This window comes from Rhynchophorus ferrugineus, unplaced genomic scaffold, assembly GCF_030347505.1.
Source record: "Rhynchophorus ferrugineus isolate W39M unplaced genomic scaffold, kcgeb_rfMv2 rfM2, whole genome shotgun sequence".
Taxonomy (NCBI): Eukaryota; Metazoa; Arthropoda; class Insecta; order Coleoptera; family Curculionidae; genus Rhynchophorus; species Rhynchophorus ferrugineus.
Genome location: NW_027472581.1, coordinates 42,104,167 through 42,126,295, shown reverse-complemented (window position 1 = coordinate 42,126,295; position 22,129 = coordinate 42,104,167). Strand labels below are relative to the sequence as shown.

General features: G+C 39.3%; 1 protein-coding gene across 5 annotated transcripts in view; it reads right to left on the bottom strand.

The window, feature by feature from the left end:
* Positions 1 to 2,434: 2,434 nt before the first annotated feature.
* Positions 2,435 to 22,129, bottom strand: part of Eip75B (Ecdysone-induced protein 75B) — an 89,002-nt gene continuing 69,307 nt past the window's right edge. For 2 of the 5 annotated variants that reach the window (XM_076395605.1, XM_076395604.1), the window contains exons 2-5: positions 20,367 to 20,455; positions 8,080 to 8,224; positions 5,628 to 5,869; positions 2,435 to 5,130 (exon numbers count right to left, since the gene is read on the bottom strand). In XM_076395605.1, coding sequence (XP_076251720.1) covers positions 3,391 to 5,130; positions 5,628 to 5,869; positions 8,080 to 8,224; positions 20,367 to 20,455 — 2,216 coding nt within the window. In that variant the 3' untranslated portion in view covers positions 2,435 to 3,390. Of the gene's footprint in view, positions 5,131 to 5,627; positions 5,870 to 6,122; positions 6,951 to 8,079; positions 8,225 to 8,280; positions 8,404 to 20,366; positions 20,456 to 21,113; positions 21,606 to 22,129 lie in introns of those variants that run through there. The other 3 variants (XM_076395606.1, XM_076395607.1, XM_076395608.1) reach the window with 3 other exon arrangements.

Genomic DNA, 22,129 nt, shown 5'->3' with positions numbered 1-22,129 from the left:
GAAAACAGCGACAGCAATACAAGTCGCAACTATAGCACTTTTCGTTATCAAGTTCACCGAGATGACATCCGCTACATATTTCTTTTAAGCTGTCGCATGAAGACCGTTTTACATTACATTAAATAATTGTTGTTGAGTAATACTTTTATTTAATAGAAGATCTAAAATTTTCTTGCATTATTTTTCTGCTGCTAATTAATTTGCCAATGCTACGTACAGACCGGACCAACGAAGAACAACGAACGAATTAGATTCGGCGTTGGTACATATTGCATTTTTTGTTAGGAGCAAACATTCGTTGGGTATGAATAAATAAATATGAAAAGATAAATTTATGAGTTTTTGTAGGAGTATTTGTACACTAACAAGTCTTACCATAGTGTTTATAACATTAGTTTCGCTAGTTAGCGATCTTCCCATCGGATTTAAATTAAATTTAAAAAATTAAAAATGAAATGTATTTTTTGTCAATCTAAAAATGTCTTCAGCCATCCTGGCCACACTAATAGACAGATCTATTAGGGCCAATGAAATAGCCCGTGGATTATCAGTCCAAAATGTTTGTGATTAGAACTGAACAAATTACACGGTTTGCTTTAGTTTTGTTGATTTGCATAGATTTACGACCATACCCCAGCAGAATTCGAACCCGCGAGTGTCGCAACAGCCCTGTCCGCTTTACCATTGCGCCAACCAAGGCGGCGCTTTGATTTAATTAATTATTTTTCTCTGTAATAAATATTCTCTCCCATGTATTTAAAATACGAAATACAAAATATTTTTAAAAAATTTAAATTATTAATAATTATTTGCAAAAGTCGTCTATTTTATTTAAAATAAAAATCATAAAATACAGCAAGGCTATGTATTTAAAATAAAAGTAATCCAGTCTAGGCTGTTAATCAATAATACAATTTGCTTTCATTAATACTATATTTTTAAATGTTCTTGTTCGTGAATAAATAAAACCTATTCAAGAAAATAATCTTCCTATCGGTCTTGATGCTTTTTGCTCTTATCGTTTAGGAAACTGTTTAACTCTAACCCCATTTTTGATGCCTGCACCTGTTCGCAAAAACATCATCTTCTTTACTAGTAGAGCTACTAATGTTTTTAGTAGTTTGCTTTGCAAGATTTTTAATTCTTTTTTCTCATCTGTTGCAATGCTCTATAATTAGGATGGTGGCATAAACCCGATTTTGCCCCATTTATTTCAGGGTGCAGGTTAAAAACCTTATCAAAAAACTACCTTTGTTTTTAAGTTGCCTGGACACTTCTATTCATCATTGAGAAATACAAATTAAGTTTTCCATCGTGGCATTCGTATTAATAAACTTTTAAGTTAAATAATACACCGTTAAAGTATGAAAATGACCACAAATTACATTTTTAAGAAGTTATTGAATTACAAATACCAAATACGTATTTGTATTTTAATTACAATACCAATCAATTTTACCAAACTCTGTTTGTCGAGACATCGAGAACGTTATCTGAAATTTCTAAAATATATGGTCAAGTTTGATCGTGTAATATTTAAAAACGAAAATGACTTAATATATTGCAAATTAATTTTACTCATTATAGATGCCAATAAATGCACTACATAAAACTGTTTTCAAATGTCACAGTTAAAATCTGCAGTCCCAAATTTTTTTAATAAACTTATCTGCCTATAGAATCAACTAGGGCCATTTTGTTGAAAAATTTTGACAAATATTAAAATTGTTGCCATATTAATCATATATTTTCTTCTTTTAACCAGAGTTGCTAGTCTCTCAAAATAGTTTTACTATTCAAATTTAAGGTGTTCCTTGCATATAAACATATTTTGTTTTACATGCTATATAAAATAATAGTTCTTATCAAAACACAAAAATATTTTATTGCTTCAAGATTCTACTAAAACTTACGCAATGAACGAATATTCAAAAAGTACATTGCTTTTATACAGAATTATATATATGCTATAGTAATTTAACGAATACCATTTAGAAACCGTTTTTTTCAAAAATCATTTATGTAGAATGTAAATCATTTTTATTTGTAAGCATTTTAATAAATTATTTATTTCCATTTCATTTATTTTTGCACTGATTTATTTTAAAGATGCAATAGTTTTTCAGTATATAATATAAATAAAATTATAATTATTATAATACTTGAAAGCTTTAGTAGTTTATACAATATTGCAAATAAATTAATTGCATATTCTATATATATAATTATTTTCTATCTTTTATTTTTATATTATATATCCATATATTTCTATATATATATATATATATATATATATATATATTTATGACCTGTTAATTTTTAATTTCACTAGTTCAATGAGATTTTGAATTTTTATTAATGTTATACTAAACAAACACAGAAGAGTATGTTTGTTGTTCGTTAATAAATAGGTTAAGGAAATGAAACTGCAATGTTTATATCACCAAGACGTTTTATTCTGTCGGCCTCAACAAGCTCCCAATTTATAAAATTGTTACAGCAATAAGTAGGAAACTCCTTGGATCGCCGCTGATGATGACATCGCTTCATCGGCGACGCTCCCCGGAGAAAAATAAATTACATGTTTAATTCGACGATATGAAATGGTGTTGGAGTGGTGCAGAAGCGCGTGCCACGCGCCTCAGCCGCCAGTCCGCGGGTTGAGGACAGAACTAATCACGTCCAAATTGCGAGCAGGAGACTAACAATGGGGGGCACCCCGAACGGTGAGTTGGCCCTTTCTTTTCAGGGCCTAGTACGTAGGCGGGGGCGTCCCCCCTCAGTCTCAGGGTCTCCTCTCCGACTCGCGCCTATCTCTAAATGAAAAAATGGTGGCGATACAAATACATGACGGGATGAGGATGCAATCATGGGTGAACGATCGATGATTATGGGTTTTTACAAACTGAGATACGTAATTTTAACACAAAACTTAGTTCATAAATATATCCTACAAATCAATTTATCACATATATATATATTAACAAATAATATAATAAATCTATAAAATAGGATTGATTGGGTGCCGATGCCAGAATTAATCATAAATAGCCATTTACAGATAATCTATTTAAATTACTGATTGTTTGAATGGAGTCCTAACTAGTGGGGGGAGGGGGGTGACGGGCGCCGCTCAGGGTTGGTCCGCTATGTACAATATGGGCGTCCGTCATGGCTTAGGAGATAACTTTACAGGGTGACTACACTACAACATGGTCACACATCGACATTCAGATATATAGACAGCGATAGTAATGTGAATATACAGCAATACGAATTATTTGGTTTGCATACGATTAAAGTGGCACCAGATCGCCCGGGCAAGGCTAACAGTCTCTCGCCGCGGAAACGCGCACACCACTTTGTACTGTCGTTGGACCGGCAGCCGGCCTACACCTCCAGCGTTACCACTTTGGGCAGCGGCGATGGGGACGGTGACTTCTTGGACAGATTTAGAGGTTGCTGCGAATCGGCCACGTCCACCTGCAGCTCGAGCAGCCGCGGGGGATGCGGACTGCACGGTGACCTCGACAGTGGCGGTGCTGGGGACGTTGAGTGTGGCGATTGGGGATGTAGCTGCATTGGACTGGAAGCTGAGCGTGCACTGGTGATGACACTGGTCGCCCACGCGGGTTGCAGCAAACCGACGTTGGTTTTGTATGGACAGGCGGTGGGTAAGGCGGTCACGTGGGGTGACGCCGTCGATACTGGTTCTCCACGCATGATATAACTGTGGATTACCTCTGTGTTCTTCATCTGTTCGGCGGTCATACGGGGTCCCTCCATCAAGCTCTTAGCGAGCATCGAATGTGAGCTGGACAGCGATGATTGTGGCGGCGAAGACAACTGCATTTGCAACTGTGATACTGCAGGAGGTTGGGGTGACAACACCACTGCAGGTTCGGCTTCTGCGGAATCCTTATTCCTCAAAGCACGAAATTTCTTGTGGGGTTTATACGCTTCATCCATTAATGAATTGGTGTCGTATAGTGGTGGGGCTTGCAAGACTCGTTTCAACACAGGCATATCTTCAACTATATGGTGATCGTCCACAGACGATCGCGGGCTGGAACAAACCGACGTTGGCTTATCAACTTTCTCCGTTCCGGACTCGATGCCAGAATCGCTGGGAGAATCCAGTTTCCTGAACCTATGTTGCACTGGCGGTCTGGGTACTGGGGTAATAGTCAATCCATTATGGATCAAATGTGATGTAGCAGCAAGTTCGTCCTCCCCGGACGATGTCGACCCGGAATTCGCCCTATGCCTGTGTGGTAAACCTCCCGCTAACGTAGCAGCTAAAAGAGGTGCACTGGCCGCATTAGCACTCACGTGATGTTGCACGTGGTGATATTCGTTAGAGATCATTTCTGACGAGCACATTGATTCGGTGCTCGACACAGAACCCAGGGGCGATTTGGCTTCGTCCATCGTAACGTCTGAAGATGATGACCACGACGACGCGGCTGGACTCTTGCTGTTACTCTCCTCTTCGGAGGGCGAGTTCCATAAATGTTGTTGCTGTTGCAACATTTGTTGTTGTTCTGTCATTTTAAAGGCCAACAATTTTTCGGAGTGAAGCGTGTTCAGCGTACGCAGATCTGGAACTTTCTTCATCAGCTCATCCAATATATGAAACTGCCCCTCGTGGTTCTGAGTGACAACGGCTTGTAGGCAATGCTTCAACTTGTTGTGCATCTTCTCGATCAGTTCGGTGTTCCGGAGACCGGGACGGTCGGCGGCGATTACTACAACCGAGCAGAACAGGCCGATTTCTGCGTCCGACAATCTCAACGAATTCATTCTCTCGGCGAAATCGAACATACTGTCCATAAGGAAACGCGCGTTTGAGCTATTATGTATAGAGTCTCTTTTCAACACTTGGCCATTCAGACAGATCATACTGGCTGTTTGAGAATCGAACATGCACGCGAGACGCACCAGCAGCACTTCAAAAACTCCAGCCTTCAGCAGGGTGACTTGGTCGTCCTGCGACAACAACGAGAAACCGGGAATACGTTTGGCGAATTCAACGACTCCTCGGATGGCTGGGGAGAATCTCTTGGAGAAATCCTGTAGCAGTTCCTGTTGGCCGGTTAGCGGTTGAGGATTTGGATTCAAAGGGCATGCCTGAAATAAAATAAAACCAATTAGTCAGAGCACACAACGAGAGATACGCGTATTGACTATCTGAGCCATGTTACTGCCAAAAAAAAATTATTAAAAATAGAACAACCTTTAAGCGTTCCATCGGAAGGTTAAAACTAAACGATCCGTAATTCGGTTAGGTCACGTACGAATTTGGCGTAAGTTTTTATTTTTCGAATGGAAAGTGATAAATAACGATCGAAAAAAAACAAATCGCTTTTATTATCCGGACGACCTCCACACTTTGTTTTTGACCAGTATCATCAGGAGGCGTTCAAGTGCGCGCTAACCTTGTACCTTAGAGCGGCGATCGAGATAGAGACGACAATCGCGAACCTTGAATATTTCCGCCTATCCCCGAGTATAGACAAGGCCACTAGCGGGAACATGTAACCGTTTCGACCAAAGGGATAAAATCGTTGTTTTTTTTTGGCAATTAATATCACTGTAATATTAAATATAATAAATTAATATCTTACCAGTGTTGGAGGGCAAGCAGTATATGAGGGCTGCTCTCTGGCGCGTTGTAGCATTGGTTGAACCTTTTCTCGTGTGAAATCGCATGTGTCAATGTGCGCTCTCACGACGGTATTCAACAGCCGCTGTTCATCATCGAGTTCAGCGGCAACAGCTTTTTCCAGGGTGCGTGAGTTGGAGCTCTGTTGCATAGCCGCCAAAATGCGGGCTTTTTCCCTCTTGGGGACACGGCCAAATCTCACAGCTGAAAAAGAAAACACAAATTACGATCTTTGTCTCACTAAAGGTTTGGATGTCATCAGGATGGCGGAATAATCGAAACAATTGAATTTATGTGGAGCAGCTGTTGCAATAAAAATTCGAAGAGAAAGTGCAACACCGGAGAATGATCTGAGTTCCGAGTGAAATTCGGCTGGCTTTCACGCGATGAAAGTGTGGGTCAACGAAAGCGACACGGGAGGAAGAGATCGACAGCGATAAACGAAGAGGACACCTACGTGCGTTATGATAGTTCACGACTCCATTGAGGATCCCTTTGAGTATGGGTAATTCTTCGGCCATCTTGCACTTGTCAACTGGCGGCGCGGCACGAACGACCGGGCTGCTGGCGTAGCGAAGGAGCGCGCGACCTGGCATTCCCGACTTCAGCGGACGACGTCGTGCGAATGGCGCGAACACGGCGCGGTCCGAGGCCCGCGGCTCCCCACTTGGCCCCCTCCATCACCCTTGAACTTGGAGCGCTGCGCTGACGCTCCGACCGATAGCGAGGTAGGACGGCGTCAAGGCCGCCACCGCGGCCGCCTACAACGCCACTCCTTTGTTTTCTGTGCCACGTTGCCGCGCTGCCATATCGTCATCGTTCTCCCCACTTTACCGTAATTTTCAATTTTATTTACTTTCGATTCGCAGTTTCCTTTCAAATCAAGCGAAATGCAACACTATTACTAATGTGTTTAATTAACCCTTATCTATCAGAAAAATCGCGCTGTGTAACTGAAAGTTATTTTGAAAAATCGTCAAATAAACGCCACCTTGTAGTCATATTACGCATATAGACTTAGCAATAATAAGCTACATTTTTTTCCTGGAAGCATTTCGACGTACACAAGATTATGGTAACTGTTGCCAAATATCACCATGATAATAAAATAAAAACTTCACTGAATTTTTTTATACATAAAAACAAAATAATCAATTAAAATTAACATCGGGATCAGATACCAATCGACAACGGTTCGAAATCGCGTTATTTTGATCCAAAATTAGATTATTGACCTCAGTCCGATTCACAACGATCCATTCAAACAGAACGCACGCGATGGAGTGAATTAGTTCAGGTATTTGTCGCTCGGCGCCGCCACCTACACGGCCACCGCTCGAAATCAGATCACGCGCGTAGTTGCCAAATGTCCGCGAATCTACCAGACACCCGGACAAAAAATCTCACTGACCACAGTCGACCGAAATCGGTCTCCCATCAGCCCCATGTTTCATAAGCGCGACGAACGCCTCTCTTCGCTCGTCGTCCGCTAATTTTTTTTTCCAGGTCAAATCGGCTATTTTGCAAAACGCGCGATTGTGAAAACAAAAGTTTAAGGTGAGCGGGGCGCGAAAGAGAATTTCTCCAACCATAAAAACAGAAACACGAATCCGAATCCATCATCGTTACGACATAGCGAACTTTCTCGCCGGGGCTTCGACCGCACCAAGGGGCATGAAACTTTCATTCTCGCTCCACGGTACGACGACATTTACATTAACTTTCTCCGAATTGGGGCTGGTATGCAACGAGCGCCGATTATTGTGTAATAGAAAAGTTGTAATTAGGATAATAACCTTTTAAAGGCGGTTTCTATTTTTTTTCTGTGTCGGATTGATCCGTGGAAAAAAAATTAAAATTATTGTAAAGTCGGGTGGGGTTGATGATGATGTTAGAGTTGCGAAATAAATTAGATATTTTTTTCCTAGGTTAATAATAATGTTGGTGAGGGTAGGGGTCCTCGTTCGGCAAGGCCGTGAGCAAAAAAACTGTTGCGCCATCCACCATAACTGCATAAGCGACCGAAAACGGACACCCTTACGCAAGCCGATGGAGACGAAAGTGCGAAAAGTGGCACAACGCCGTCGGGTACACGCATTGGAGTCGACGGCCTCCACGACAGCGAGCCTCGATGCAGATCGTTGTGCAAGAGGCGCGCGCGAGTTCGTTGACCTCGCTCGCTCGCCCGCAATGGACTTTCTCGATTCGCGAGCTGGGCCGCCCGCGGTCACCGACCTCAGCCGGGCGACCTATATTTCGCACTTATCTCCATTTATCTAGGTAAACCTCCAACCGACGAATGTGTCGGATGGTATCGATCGTTTTAATTACAATTTTCTGCTGCTCCACATTATTATCAGTACGGCTCAATGATGAAATGTATAATAAACAGTATAATAAAATAATGTACTTACCATCTCTGGACATTCCCACCGCGATGCACTTCTTTAATCGACAATACTGACACCTATTCCTGTTGATCCTCAATATGGAACATTGTTGGTTTTTGGTGCAGGGTCTGTACTGGATCTTCTGTTGGATGCTGCGCCGGAAAAAACCCTGCGGACAATCTTTGTTTGAACAATCGTCCCCCGATTCGCAACCGGAGGTACTACCCCCGCTCTCATCAGCACTATTGGGATGCTCGTCGGGCACCACTTTATCCTGCGACACTAAGGACTCGGTACACGGTAACACAGCCATCATGATTCACTTATATTTCCTTGTCAGCGTTTATTATTAATCGAAATAATCAATCAGCGTTTCAACTAATCAGCATAGATATACCATGGCGTTTCGAACGGACAAAACACTTGAGCTGGTTGAAAGATCAACACGACGGTAATCGAAGACCTGATCGCACGTCTGATCGACTTCGAATTCAACGTAGGACTGAGGCCTGGCGATAGAGTTCGCAGGCTGTTAACCAGTTGACCCAATTGCCGGTTGTCGACCCGCCGAAGTGAGCTCGCGAGGCCAGTTCACCGCGTGAAAGTGAGAGTCGTCGTTCTCTGTCGCGCGTTCGCCTACGCCGTGCCGCAGACGGAGACAGAAACAGTTTCGTCACCCGCTAACCAGCCCGCAGTGTGTTGTTGCTCCAACCGCCCGATTTTTCGCCGTTCTTTTCGAGAACCCGATTGTTTTTTCTCGTTCTATCCATTTCTTTCTCTTTCTCCCTCCTCCCTCTCTCTCTCACTACTTTTTTCTATTCGCAATATCTAGTATCACGTATTCAAATAGAAAATATTGAAAAATCGGGATGGATTTCGAAGTAAATCGCCGGTCCGTCCTCCAAAAAATTCAGGGCGAGCGGTCGACGACCTCGCGCGCCAGCGAATCTGGCTCGTTTCGCAATCGTAACGAAACAAAAACGCAAGTAGCGCTATTTACATTGGCTTATAAACAACGGGGACCCGAAATTGTTTACGTTCGAAAAAAAAAGCTGAAGGTCTCATCCGATAACTAACATAATCGGTTGAATTAGGCTTTGACCTGAATATTAATGGCCGCCTTCTATTTTCATCGAATCAGAAAAAAAACTGGGTTTCGAACCGACGCAAATCTCCTTGATATGTTTTATATAGGCGAAAAAATAAATAAATTCCAATGAATATATAGACCGGAGAGGGACCGTGATATTTAAATGTAATTAAATGGTATAAGTGGTCGATGATCATTATATTCTCCGATGTGTTCGAATCGGTTAAAGGAATAAAGTGTTTTCCATTGAACGTGTTGAAGTAATCGGGGTCTCGAGTTGGGCAAATGCCGACGAGAGAGAGAAAAAAAAATTGAAAATAGACCGAGGCGCGAAGGTTGGCAAACGAGTGATGATGAAGTGGCGACGGCGCGCGCCGCCTTATCTTGCTCAATCGGGGCGCACGATTTGTTTATCGAATTTCGGTAAGTATCGAGGCCACAACAATAGTGCGATCCGAAAAGGAGGACGACGCCCGCGAATGAGGTCGGAGCGTTATCTCGCCCGCGCGCCCGTTTAAGTTCATTTTTGCAAATTGACGAACGAACAAAACAACGCGCCCGATACGGCCCGGCCGGGATCGTTGACCCGCCGCGACGCTAATTGGTAACTGACCGACCGGTCAAAGAACTTCTTAGAACCGAATATGGGTTTCTCGAATGGTTCGGGCCGGCTGGTTCAGCGGCCTCTGACGTCACGCCGACTGTCACTCTTACGTCACCGAGATGCGATGTCAACGCTCGGGCCGCGCGCGCTATTTTCAAATATGCATCGGTGTTGCGAGCGGCCGAAGACGAATGCCCATTACATGCGCCGCTATCACTCACTCGCCCGTTATTTATAGAAGTATTCTCTATTTTCATCAAACCGCTCAGTTATTCTTATTTTTGGACGTCCTAACTCAACACTTGCTCAGATTTCCTTGTACGGTGATTTAATGCATAACTTATTCTTAAAAAATTACACGTTACTCACATTCCTGTTTTTTTCTATTACGAATAGTTACTAGACATTAGTTACTTGGACCTGGGTTAACTTTTTTATGCTGGATAGCATACATGATACATTTATATTAACTACAAATTAAAAAGATTCCTAAAAAATATCCAATTTAGTCAATAATAATTACCAACTAAATTTCTGAAAGAAGAACATATCAATGAACCAAAAATATGAATTTAAAAAACTTATTTTATTTATATTTAACAAGAAGAACTATTTTTTAATTATCTTTAAATATAAATATTTAATATCAGGCCTAGAAATTAATTTCAAAGGATTTACAAGAGATGGTGTTACTGTGTATTAAACCGCAACACATACAATTGTCACCAACTTCATGTTGAAACCTAACTTGACAGGCTTCGCTTTTCAGTATGTGTCATTTCGTCCGAAGTGTGAACAAAATATTTTTCGGTGCAAAAAAGGTTCGTTACAAAAATAATCGTTATTTCGAGATGGAATCCACTAAATGCCTGCAAGATGGGAAGAAGTAGCTGCTATCGATGCACAATACTTTGAATAAAATACACCGCAGAGATTGTTCACAACAAAAGGTCAAATTAAAAAAATTCTATAAAACTAATTTCTAAGCCCAACATAAACTAAATTAATAATATAAAGTAATAAAAATAAATATTAAATAAATAGTTCAAACATTTAAATTGCTACCATCAATATTTACTCAAAATATATTCAATATCGACGATTTTGCAATTTTGAAATCATATCCTGCTTTCACATTATAAATATATATTTGTTTTATATATCCTAACTTGAGCGTAATTTCTCGAATGTGGCTAACACTAAGCTAAATCACATGTTGTTTTATACTTTATATTTTCTTAATTTAAAAAATACTGTATATTATTACAAGTATTTTAAATGAAACTATATTAAAGGTTTTGACCATAATATAAAATTTTAAAACATTTAATCCACTAATTGATGCAGAATTAAGAAGATATAAACAATATTTAACGCTTTTTAAGTAAACAACCAGATAAAAATAAGAATATTATAATACTAATGTATGATAATAACACCGTATTATAAATTAATTAATAGTACAAAAACTTGATTATTATTCAACAAAAGATGCCATAATTATGCCATGATGCCATTAATTATCTGTAAAATTAGAGGATATTGAAAGACTCTCTCTTTTATATAAGTTTTTTACTATAGAATCATTTGTAGAAACTATATTGAAATTACTTGCTAGGAAAGAAATAAGGCCATTTAAATCGTTTAAAAATAATTAATTTCACATCGAAGACAAAGAACATAATAAATGGAGAAAGGTATATATAAAGATACAGAAATAAAAGTTCAAACTGCATGCCAACATCATCATCAGATATAAAGATATCATAAATTGAATCTATTCATATAGATCCCCAAAGAATCGTCCTTCTGATGCGTTAATCCTATGATACGTTGGGAAAACATAGTGATTTTTTGAAGTAAAATGTAATTACAACAGTAAAAAACGGCGACCTCCCAGTAAATTAAGTGAAAATATCTTATTCAACATAGAAAAAAATACCTCTTAGATTAATATTGACGAAATATTTCTTTTAATTCATTCAAACGAGAAAGAAACGTTCAAACTCACGCCGTTGCGTAAGGGATATTACGTTTCGCGTCCATTGTCTGCCATTCGCTTTAATCCCCGATTCGTGATATGTGAAATCGTTTTCTTTGCAATTAAGTAAAAAAAAGGAAAAATCGCCTCGTTACTTTCTTCGTCGCTTTCGTGTCGTCGATTTCATTATCTCGAAACGGCGTCGATTAGAAACCTCAAAGGAGTTAAAAGGGGGCCGAGGAAGGTTATTCAACCTTCAACTCGATCCATTAGTCCACCGCGGGATCATTCGAGGAAACCGTCACCTATCCAAAACGTAAACACGGTACCGTAAGATTCGCCCGAACTTGAGATGAATCAACTATTCGGGTATTTCACCCGCTTCTAAACGGGAGCGAGTTATTAATCAAACGCGGAATTTACTACGGTAAAAAAATGCGAATAGCCATCGTACGAATGCGCTTTGTTTCTTGAAACGCGGGTTCTATAACCTGACGCACCCACACCGTAAAGTGATTCACGCCGTAAGAGAACGAACGACCTGACGTCACCGGTCTTACGTCATGTTCGCGAAGCTCTCCGCCCGGCCGGTGTCAATGCACCAGAACGAAAACCGTTCGGAAAAATCAACTGCAAAAATACACGGGCAACGATTCGTTACATTGGCCGCACCCGGCTTCATTTCCAACACACAAACAAAAGATAAATCGATCGAACTACAAAAGACACACTTCCTCTCTTCCCATGCGATTCATTCCGACCGGAATTATATTTTCGAACGCCGAAGCGATTCTCGGTAAGGTTATGACCTTTTTTTTTCGACTGGTATCAAAGTGTGTTAATGCTCCGTCAAATTAGCACGACAAAAAAACACCCGAAGGGGTTAAAGAACTCCTCGTTGGTTTAGTGATCGGAATGTCGGTCACTGGCGGACGGGTCATTACAAATTTCGACAATAGAAAAAAGTTTCTTTCTAAGCGCTTTTAGCGACAAAGAATTCCAATCGATGGTGTTAATGAGGTGGACAAACTACCAACTAGTGTGGATACACAGTATGTAGCGATAATCAGTTAAATGACCTCGAAAAAGAATTATAATAGTTTCAAAATTCGACAAATAACTGTAACATGATTGATGGGGGACGATCATTTAAAGAACAACGACGATTCATCGTTTTTAAAAACGTTTGTTGTGTCTATAAAACGACACGACCAATCCACTACAAAAAAAGACACGTTATCGGCTATCTTGTAACTTGTTATCATGCATGACGCTTTTAAGGGTAGTAGTCATTGCATATTGAGTTGGTCAGTGCACTCATTCACCGTTGTGTATTATTATGCGCTGCGGCTACATTATGCGGCACCCACGTCCTAAGGTCAATCAAGTGCACTGACCCGCTGCACGAATTACTTCTGGAAGCTTCACTTTTTACGTTTTTATTAACTAGTTAACATTCTGACGTAGTAGCGCCGTTCCTGATAACAATAACAAGAAACGATTACGAATGAAAAAAACACAGCGCCTCGCATAAATCGGCATGTTTGCCGAAACGGGTCCCGTTCATGAACTCGCGAAACAATGAGGAAGTTATTTTTCTTTCAATTCGTGCGTAATTTTCTAGAACCTCAACATTAAGGTTGATGACTTGGACGCGCACGGTTACTAAGTTGTTGTCGTACTCGTATATAAGGTTTTTCTTGTTGCGAAACAAAAATATGAATTATGCAGATCTGTGTTTGGACTTCTTTTCTATTTATCTATTATTTCATAAAATTCCTAACTTTGTATTAGTTCGTAGATTTGTATTGCTTTTTCAGGTCACCATTTCAAAACTGCAGATTTTCTTCATGGAATTTTTTATTTTGACAAAACGCCTGCTGAAGAACAGGATTAAATTTCCCAACTCTTGAGCAAACCAATCATTGGTATAATGGGAGATCAATTTGAGTTTAGAGATAATATTTTTAAAAAAATGCATTTCTTACATTTATTGTGTGATATGCAGACTACAGAGAATTGAACAAGATGTACTAATGGTTCTTTTTGCGCATGTACATTACGATAATTTACTTTATGTTCATTATTCGCTAAGTTTCCATTTACATTTACCAAAAAAAAAACTTTAATTTTTTTATTGCTACTCGAACGAATAAACAATTTATTAATCTAAGTAAGTATCTGTTACTAGACTATATATTACTATAATGAGATTTCGTTTTCACTAAGTTTTTTAATGGCAATTAAAAAAGGCTTTATTTATATTATTTTAAGATATTTAGTGAAGAAAATTTTTAGCACATTTGAGTACATTTGAGCAACATACAAGTTTGATTTTATTGAGTTATGTTTTTGAAATTTTAATTCTACTAGTTGTCCTAAAATATTGATAATAGTAATCGTATTGTGATGAATTGTTTATTGAACAGAAAAAAGATCGTCAGAACAATGAAAACGTCGTAAATAACAAAACTAAATTGAAATACTATTCATTTTATTTAAGTGTGCATGCCAATCATATCCTAATGTTCTTCACTTATCTGTAGTTTAAGACATGCAAGTTAGTCGAAATTGTCAGGCAACATTTGCATTTGTCAACATTCGAAGTGAACTTCCTTCAAATAGTTAACTTCTGGAATATGAAAAACTCTGTGTATAGTGGTTTAGTTAATTATATATGTTGAATTTTTTATCAAAAAATCATAACAGCTTTGTTTCATGTATATATATATATATATATATATATATATATAAATACTTTTGTTCACATTTTTGCACATTGCTCCAATTTTCAGTAACAGCTTCACATTAAGTTGATAAATTTAATCAGCGACGAAAAATATAAATAAAAAAAACAGTCCACTGAACTATTTTATTGCAATTAATGATTCAAGATGATATTCGAAGATCATAAGATCATATAGATTAATTTTAATAAATTTTGCATTGAAAACAATATTAATTTGAAAAAGGGAATTATAAATACAACGCTGGAAGACCACGAATTTACCATCTTCAAGCAAATCGGAACAAAAATATACTTTTACTTAAAAATTAAAAATGCTGTTTAATTAGTGAAAATGAAGTTATATTGAGTAATAATAATATTTTGTTATTTCATTTCATGCTCGGTGACGTTCGAACAAAAATAAACCGAACGAATTCGAGAGAGCATATTGGTCTTGCAAATTTTCGGGAAATATGCGAATAGACGCGGCAACGTCGGGCGCCAGTGCAATTTCGCGCGCTGTATAACGGATCGACCGACGTTCGCGCAGGTTCTAGAATGCGGGTTCGTTCACCCCGCGTCGCGTAATTCCCATAATCCGTACGGCGAGTTCGAAAATTGGGCCGGCCTGGATATTTTTATCTCCATTCGCCCGAACGGCTCTCTCTCTCCGTCTCGCGCGCACCACTTGCAATATCCCCCAACCTATTTTCAGTGTTCGCTGCGGTGTGTTCGCCGTTTTTTTTTTTCCACTCAACGGCTGTTTTGCGAGCGATCGTACGTGTCCGATAAGAGTTCGGCCGTTTTAAAGCGATATTTCCCGATAACCTGTTATTATTATTCGACGCGAATTCAAGTGTTCTAGCGATAATTCGTTCCCGATTTAATTACGAGTCCGATACCGCAGTTACGTTTGTTTAAATTAACCTAAATTAATTATACTAAAGTATAATTTACGTCGTGACACGGAAACGTACACACACCAAAGGCAAACAAGTGTATTCGAACTTGATCCAGACGGCGGGGTGAACGAACGAAAATTACCCCGAGAACCGATCCATGTCGTCGCGTCCTTTTCTATTTCACGGTTTGTTTTGCCAGGTCTTTTTCCACGTCGGTCAATAACCTACCGCGCGTACCAAATTTAGGTCAAGAGGTCTCCGAAACGTTTACAAAAGACTCCTCCGGTTCATCTTATTGTTGTTTTTCTCTCGGTTGACGGTGAAACAAGAGTGGAATTTATTGATAACATATTAATCCCATTAATTTTGTAACGAAAAATTAAACTATTTTATGGAACTGACAATGCAATTTGAATAAATATTTAAAGGAAACGAAACAATGAAATATATCCGGTTTTGACTTCTCTGGTTCATCTCTATTTCTTTCAGTTGAGTATATTGACAACATTTTAATCACAATATTTATTCTCTAACGTAAAATTCACCCATTTAATGTACCCGACCATGAAATTTGTATAAATATTTAGAGGAAACGAAGCAATTAAATATGTCCGGTTTCTAATTAATCAATTTAATTACGGAAATTATTTTTAAAATATTGTAAGGATGCTAGAAAAATATCGTATGCCAAGTGTTTTTTCTTTCTCTTCAAAGTTGTTTTTCATGTATCGAACTAATTAACCCAAATTTAAGTTCGTTCGAATCCCACATTTCATTGACTCGAAAATTAGAGTGTCCCCATTTTGTGCTAAATAAAGGACGAAGAGGTGAACGACTGTTAATTAGATCGCCGACCTATAATACTCGAGCTTGCAAAAAAAGTAATTTATTCGCTATAAATAAAACGTCACGGAAAACAAGTCGTATTTTCCGCCGTATCGCTTGTTTATTTACGTCCTGCGCGCTCGTATAACGCCGCGATTTAAAAAACACCGACTTAATAACGATAAATACGAATTAATAACGAATAAAATGAGGATTTTCGTCGAAATTTTCCTTGACTCGGCAACGCCGCTTCGGGCGGAAAGGCCCTTTCATATTTCAGTAAGTGCATTGATCTATATGCCAAGCAAATGATACCGTTACTCAACTGCCGGATTCCAAACTCGCTTGCTCCACCGGGTCGTTCACCCGCGCACTTAAAAGCTCTATGTGGCGATGCGAGCGCCGTCGCGCGGCCACCTCGCCGTACTAAAGCTCGAGCGCCAATGACCGCTCAATAGACGCCTATCGCGCGAAGACCGACGTTAACGTTAAATCGCTCGGCTTTTGTTTCGCTCCCTTTATCGAGAACTTATAATTGGTTCATTGTTGATTTGATTTTTTGTCAATCGTAAATAGATAATAGTGTATTATTATTTAAACGGATGTCTGCTATTCTTAATATTTATTAACATATATACATAACGTCAATGCGAATATTTTACTTTTGCGATGATCTAGAACTATTTTTACTACCCGTATTGTTTCATAAGCGCCCGATTTGGCAATCCACGTAATAATAACAAGACTAATTTAAATATTAAATTGGTCTTGTTTTTTTCCTCGTTATCGGCGCTAGTGACGTTCCGTCTTTCAGGGTTACCAGTCGGTTGTTGACTCTTCGCGTTAAATTGGAACAATCACGGAACGACCCGAGGAGGTAAACGTATTTTTTGCGGTTTTGTTTATCTTACACTGAAAAAACCCCAACGCAAATGGGAAATACGACGAATAAATCGCTTTTCGCTATTCTATTATATATTTGTCGGTCTATCAAGAAACAAAAGACCCCCCGGATACGTTTAAATTGATTGAATTTGAGCAAAAAAATATATCCCTTCGTCAAACGCGATTATTTTTTTTCGGAACCCTTTAAGGACACAATAACGTGGCAGTTTTCAGTTTTACACGAAACCCTTCCGAATTTCACGTAGGGAATGATATAAAAAAACCTCGAAACCCCATATTATTTCAACAGGTAGATACGTATAATGGATTTTCGGCATCAGGTATATAGTAGATTGCAGATTGGCCAAAATTGCATCGACCATCTGCCGGAGGGAGGTAGAAATAACAATATTTCGTTCGAAAAGGGATTGACAGGATGCGAGTGCAAAATCCGTGAAAAGGGTAAAAACGAGTAAAAGGGTATGTTTTTTTTGAGGAAAATAATTAAAAAAAAAGACAAACTAGAACATACAGGTAAGACTGAAAAATTATCTGGCGTGAGAAACAGTCTGATTGACCTAGTTAATAGCAGTATATGTTTCATTAGCCAGATATCTTCTAAATGTCTTTGTTTACCAAACAGTGCTTCGTTATCGAAGTGGTGAATAATTTTCAGACTGTTAACCCATTCCAAGAACAACGCAGATAAGATTTATCGTACAGTGAAATTATTACGAACAATATGGTCTAGTTTATTTTAAAATATCAGTGTTTTTTATTATGATTAAATGAAGAGGATCGATTTAAGATTATTTGTGCAAAAACAACGATATTTCTTGCTCAACTCTCCGAAAATGGTGCTTTTTGTTTATGTAAAATATGTTAAGGCCGTTTCATTTGTTACATATCGAGATCGTCAGCTGTTAATCAATCAACAACCCCGTCTCGAAATTAGACGCCTACCCTTTCGGAGCTGCACCTTTACCAATTTTTAAACCCGCCCATTTGCACAAAAATAGGGGTGGCTCGGCAATGGTTCGGCGAAAAGTAAAACCGACAGCAGGTGCTCGGCAACGTCGCTGACCTTGAACTGCCAGAGCGCGGTTTTTGAACGCCGCGGCCGCCTCCGATCGAACACCGGCGTTGCCCGCTTCGGTTGCCTCGGCACCAACCTGACAGGTAAAAGAAATGTCGGAGAAAAGGAGAAAGCACATACTATTCCACTCGCTGGACCACTTTTACTTTTATTCTTGGTGCGTGAGCGTGAAGCGAAGCGCCCTGTAGGGCTGGCGGCGTGCCGAGGGGAAGGACACGGTGGTAAGAGGCGAAAGTGTGGTCGACGGACGATACCAATCGGGCGGGAGGAAACGGCGTTCTTTTTTTATCGCTTTCGTAAATGTTTTGACTCGAACACATGCCGCACGGATAATCGATTTCGTTCCGGTTATTTTATCCGGTCGATTTATAATTCATTAATCTCGCCGGATCATTAATAATATTCGGCAAACAGAAAAAAAACCACTATTTTAATGACACACAGAACGGTAACAATGATATTTCAATAGTCAAATAGCAAGGACGCCGAATGGTTCAATGTTGCGGTCCCACAATGTGTTTCCGTGGTCAACTAATGTCAACTATTCAATGTCGTCGTCTATTATAATTCGTTCAGTAAACATTTTCGGTACAGGAAGATAAAAAACTTGAGCACGGTGTTCCTTCCGCATTGCCCGTAACCCTGAATCGATCGCCACGCGATTGTATGACGGTGGCAAAACAAGAGGCGAACGAAACAAAAAAAAACAGCAAGAAGTTTTCGTTCTGCTTCCTGGCAACTCGTTACGCACTTGACCTCACGGATTACGCCGGAGCCTTGAAAATTGACTATTATTTGGACAAAGGCCATAGGCCGGCCTACTCAGATTTTGTTTTGGTCAGTAGCGGAACTTCATCAACATATATATCATTATATATATGTCATACATTTTTAGATACGTTTAATCAGCGTTCATGATAAGAACTATATTTTGGTGGATGCGTATTAAACTTAACCTCAATTTTCATCAAGCTTATCATGGAACTCTACCACCAATATATTTCTTTAATTTGGTCCATAGTTTTAGATTTCCTATATTTTTCAACAACAAATACAACAACAATACAACAAATACAATACAACTCAACAAATTTAGATTTTTTAAATATTAATAATCAAGTTTAGTTATACACTCAGTCTTCATATAATTTATATAATTTTTTAAAAAATTAATTACATGTACATTAGGTATGCTTAGTACAATTTTAATTTATTACTAATGGTCTGTCGTACTTGTGTCAATACACAGGCAAGGCGAGCACTGAGTTAATATTTTTATTTCTTAAAGATTTACATATTGATTTTAATATTAGCACCAAACTAGTCATTAAATATTAAGTGATTATCATTAAAGCTGATTGTTTGCCAAGTAATTTTTCCGTAAGTTTCAAAATAACATGTTTCTTTATTAATTAAGTAGTTGAAAGAAAGGATGCAAAACGTTTAAATATCATTGATTTTTTTCATTCATAATAATGAATACTAAATGAATGCCATCAGCATATTAGTATTTAACATTACCTTCAATTTCCATAAAAATGCCAATAACGATCGATAACTTGATTAAAATATAATTTAAGGTAATCAATACAACGATGGCAATGAAAAAGAATTGATGTCCGTTTATAAGCAATAACAAAAACATTATTTACCAAACGGCCAAACGAAAATCAATAAATAATTCATGCGAAATTATTGATTTCTGATTTAATTAGCAATGTACGCCTCTGGTGGCAAAGTTCCGTGATCGCTGTCGTCGAACAAACGCGAATCGGCCATTGACATTGGCAACCGGCCTTCAACTCGACGCTTTTTGCGCCTTAGACGTACACCCGTGTTCCAATCCACCACGCAGGTAAGGGGGAAACAAAATACGATATACCGCACGTTCCACCCTCCGAAAAAGGGCGAGATCTAATTTTTTCTCCGCGGCCCCTGAAACCCCTCCATCGTTTCCGGATAAGGAACGCAAGGCGAAAAAGAAACGCTGACGTATAACAGGAAGAGGCGAAATGCTGGTTGTATCGAGTCCTTAGCCGTGCTATTTCGGGGCTACGTCCTCACACGCGACCATTCAAATCTGAACGTTTCGTTCAAACCTGACGTCAGTCGCCTAATTTTTAATGCTAAGGACGCAGGCACGAGGAAGTTTTTTTCGGTTCGTTTTGTGCTGATGGGAAGGTCTTTTTTTCTTTCTTACCTTGCAGCCTTCGCAGGAATGGACGCCGTAATGGAAACCAGACGCCTTGTCGCCGCATACTCGGCACAGAACGGTCGTCCCATCGAATTCTGAAACAAAAACAAAACAGATACAGTGGACGAAACCGATCGTTGAAGCTGAAAACAAAGAAAAAAAAAACAACGCGACGAAGCGATCGGGCTGGAGAAAGAGCTTTTACTTTCTCTACGGGCATGCAGTCCGGCATTACGCAAGGAAGAGAAGCCGAGATGGTGAAAGTGGAATGGACGAGAGAGTGCATCGAACGTTGGAGAAATTACGCAAGGTGCTGTGCGTGCTAAGCGCAGGATTTATCCAGCGGCAAAGCCAACGAACTACATGTGTTTATTATTAGTTTTTGTTTGTCGTTCTCAATCATTTACTGAAGAATGCAACGACAATAAGAACGACGACAACAAAAACAACATCGCCAAAAACAAAATCATGTTTTCACGTAATGATCCTCGAATTTATCTCGTTTAAAAATAAACGTTCACAAACAATAATAACGTCTAATGTCATAACAATCAAGATAGTAGTCCGGCTTGAAAATCGAAAAAATTTAATATAATTCCGAGAGCTCAATGACCTCTTATCAGTCTTAATTATTTTGAAACATTTTTATTTAATATTACATATATATTATAGTATGTTTCTTAGAGTTTAGTTTTAACACTGTTGGTTTCCTTTATTTAATAAACTACATTATTTTTCTGTATATTTAATTACCTAGGTTCAAGACTGGTTCTTTAGATTCTCTAAAATCACCCATAGCAGCTGTGGTTGACTCTGGAACCTGGGACATGGTATGTCCACTGCTGTCAGGTGAAATAATCATTGTGTTCTTATCGTTGTCAAGTCACTGAGTAAATAAATATCACTGGACACGAAAATCGATGAAAAATCAATTTGCAGAACGATAACTGTTCGCGATCACTACATTTAGCACTGGGAAAGAAGTGGTGTCATTTTCACGGCCAGACCATGTGAGTATATATGGTGTTTAGTGTATCAACGTAAGACGAAGAAGACGATCCCAACGACCGGGAGCTTAGCCGACGACCAACTCTAAGAGTGAAAGTCCGAATATCAACTGGGCTCTTCTCGACGCGGCCGACGATGTATAGTAAATATTGCAACTACCTGAAGGGAAGAAGGGAAGCAGAGAACGCGCGCTATAGAGTTCAACGTATTTTGAAGTTGGAGGTCACTGACAACAATGCCGACTCGCGGGCCAATGGCAGGCGAGCTGCCGCGCCGCGATTGGTCGGCCGCGCCGGCAGCCCCACCTGGCGGCGGAGTGGGAGCAAGTTCATCGACACGAACCTTGACTGAATTACCCAGACTTGGCGTGCAATGATCGGCCAAGGCCGCGAATTGCGCGCCGATCACTCTCGCGACGATGCTGTTGCCAGGGTTGGCACGCCGTTCGTTCTTGAGTCTAACCCACGATACCCGGAAGGGACGGTTTTTTCGACGGATGAAGCACCATCGGCCGTCGTGTTACACCACCACCTGGTGCCAGGCCCTTTTGTCGATCACTTGTCTCTTTTTATTTTTAAACAATATCGACGTGATACATATTCGATTAAATTAACATAAATGCTGTCGACGGAAAACACAATCTTTAAATTTCAAAACAATTCCCTGAAATCGTGCTACATATTTAACAACTGGTGCTTATTTACATGCAAACGTCACTTGTAAAATATTTTTAATATATTTAATGAATTAATTTAATAATA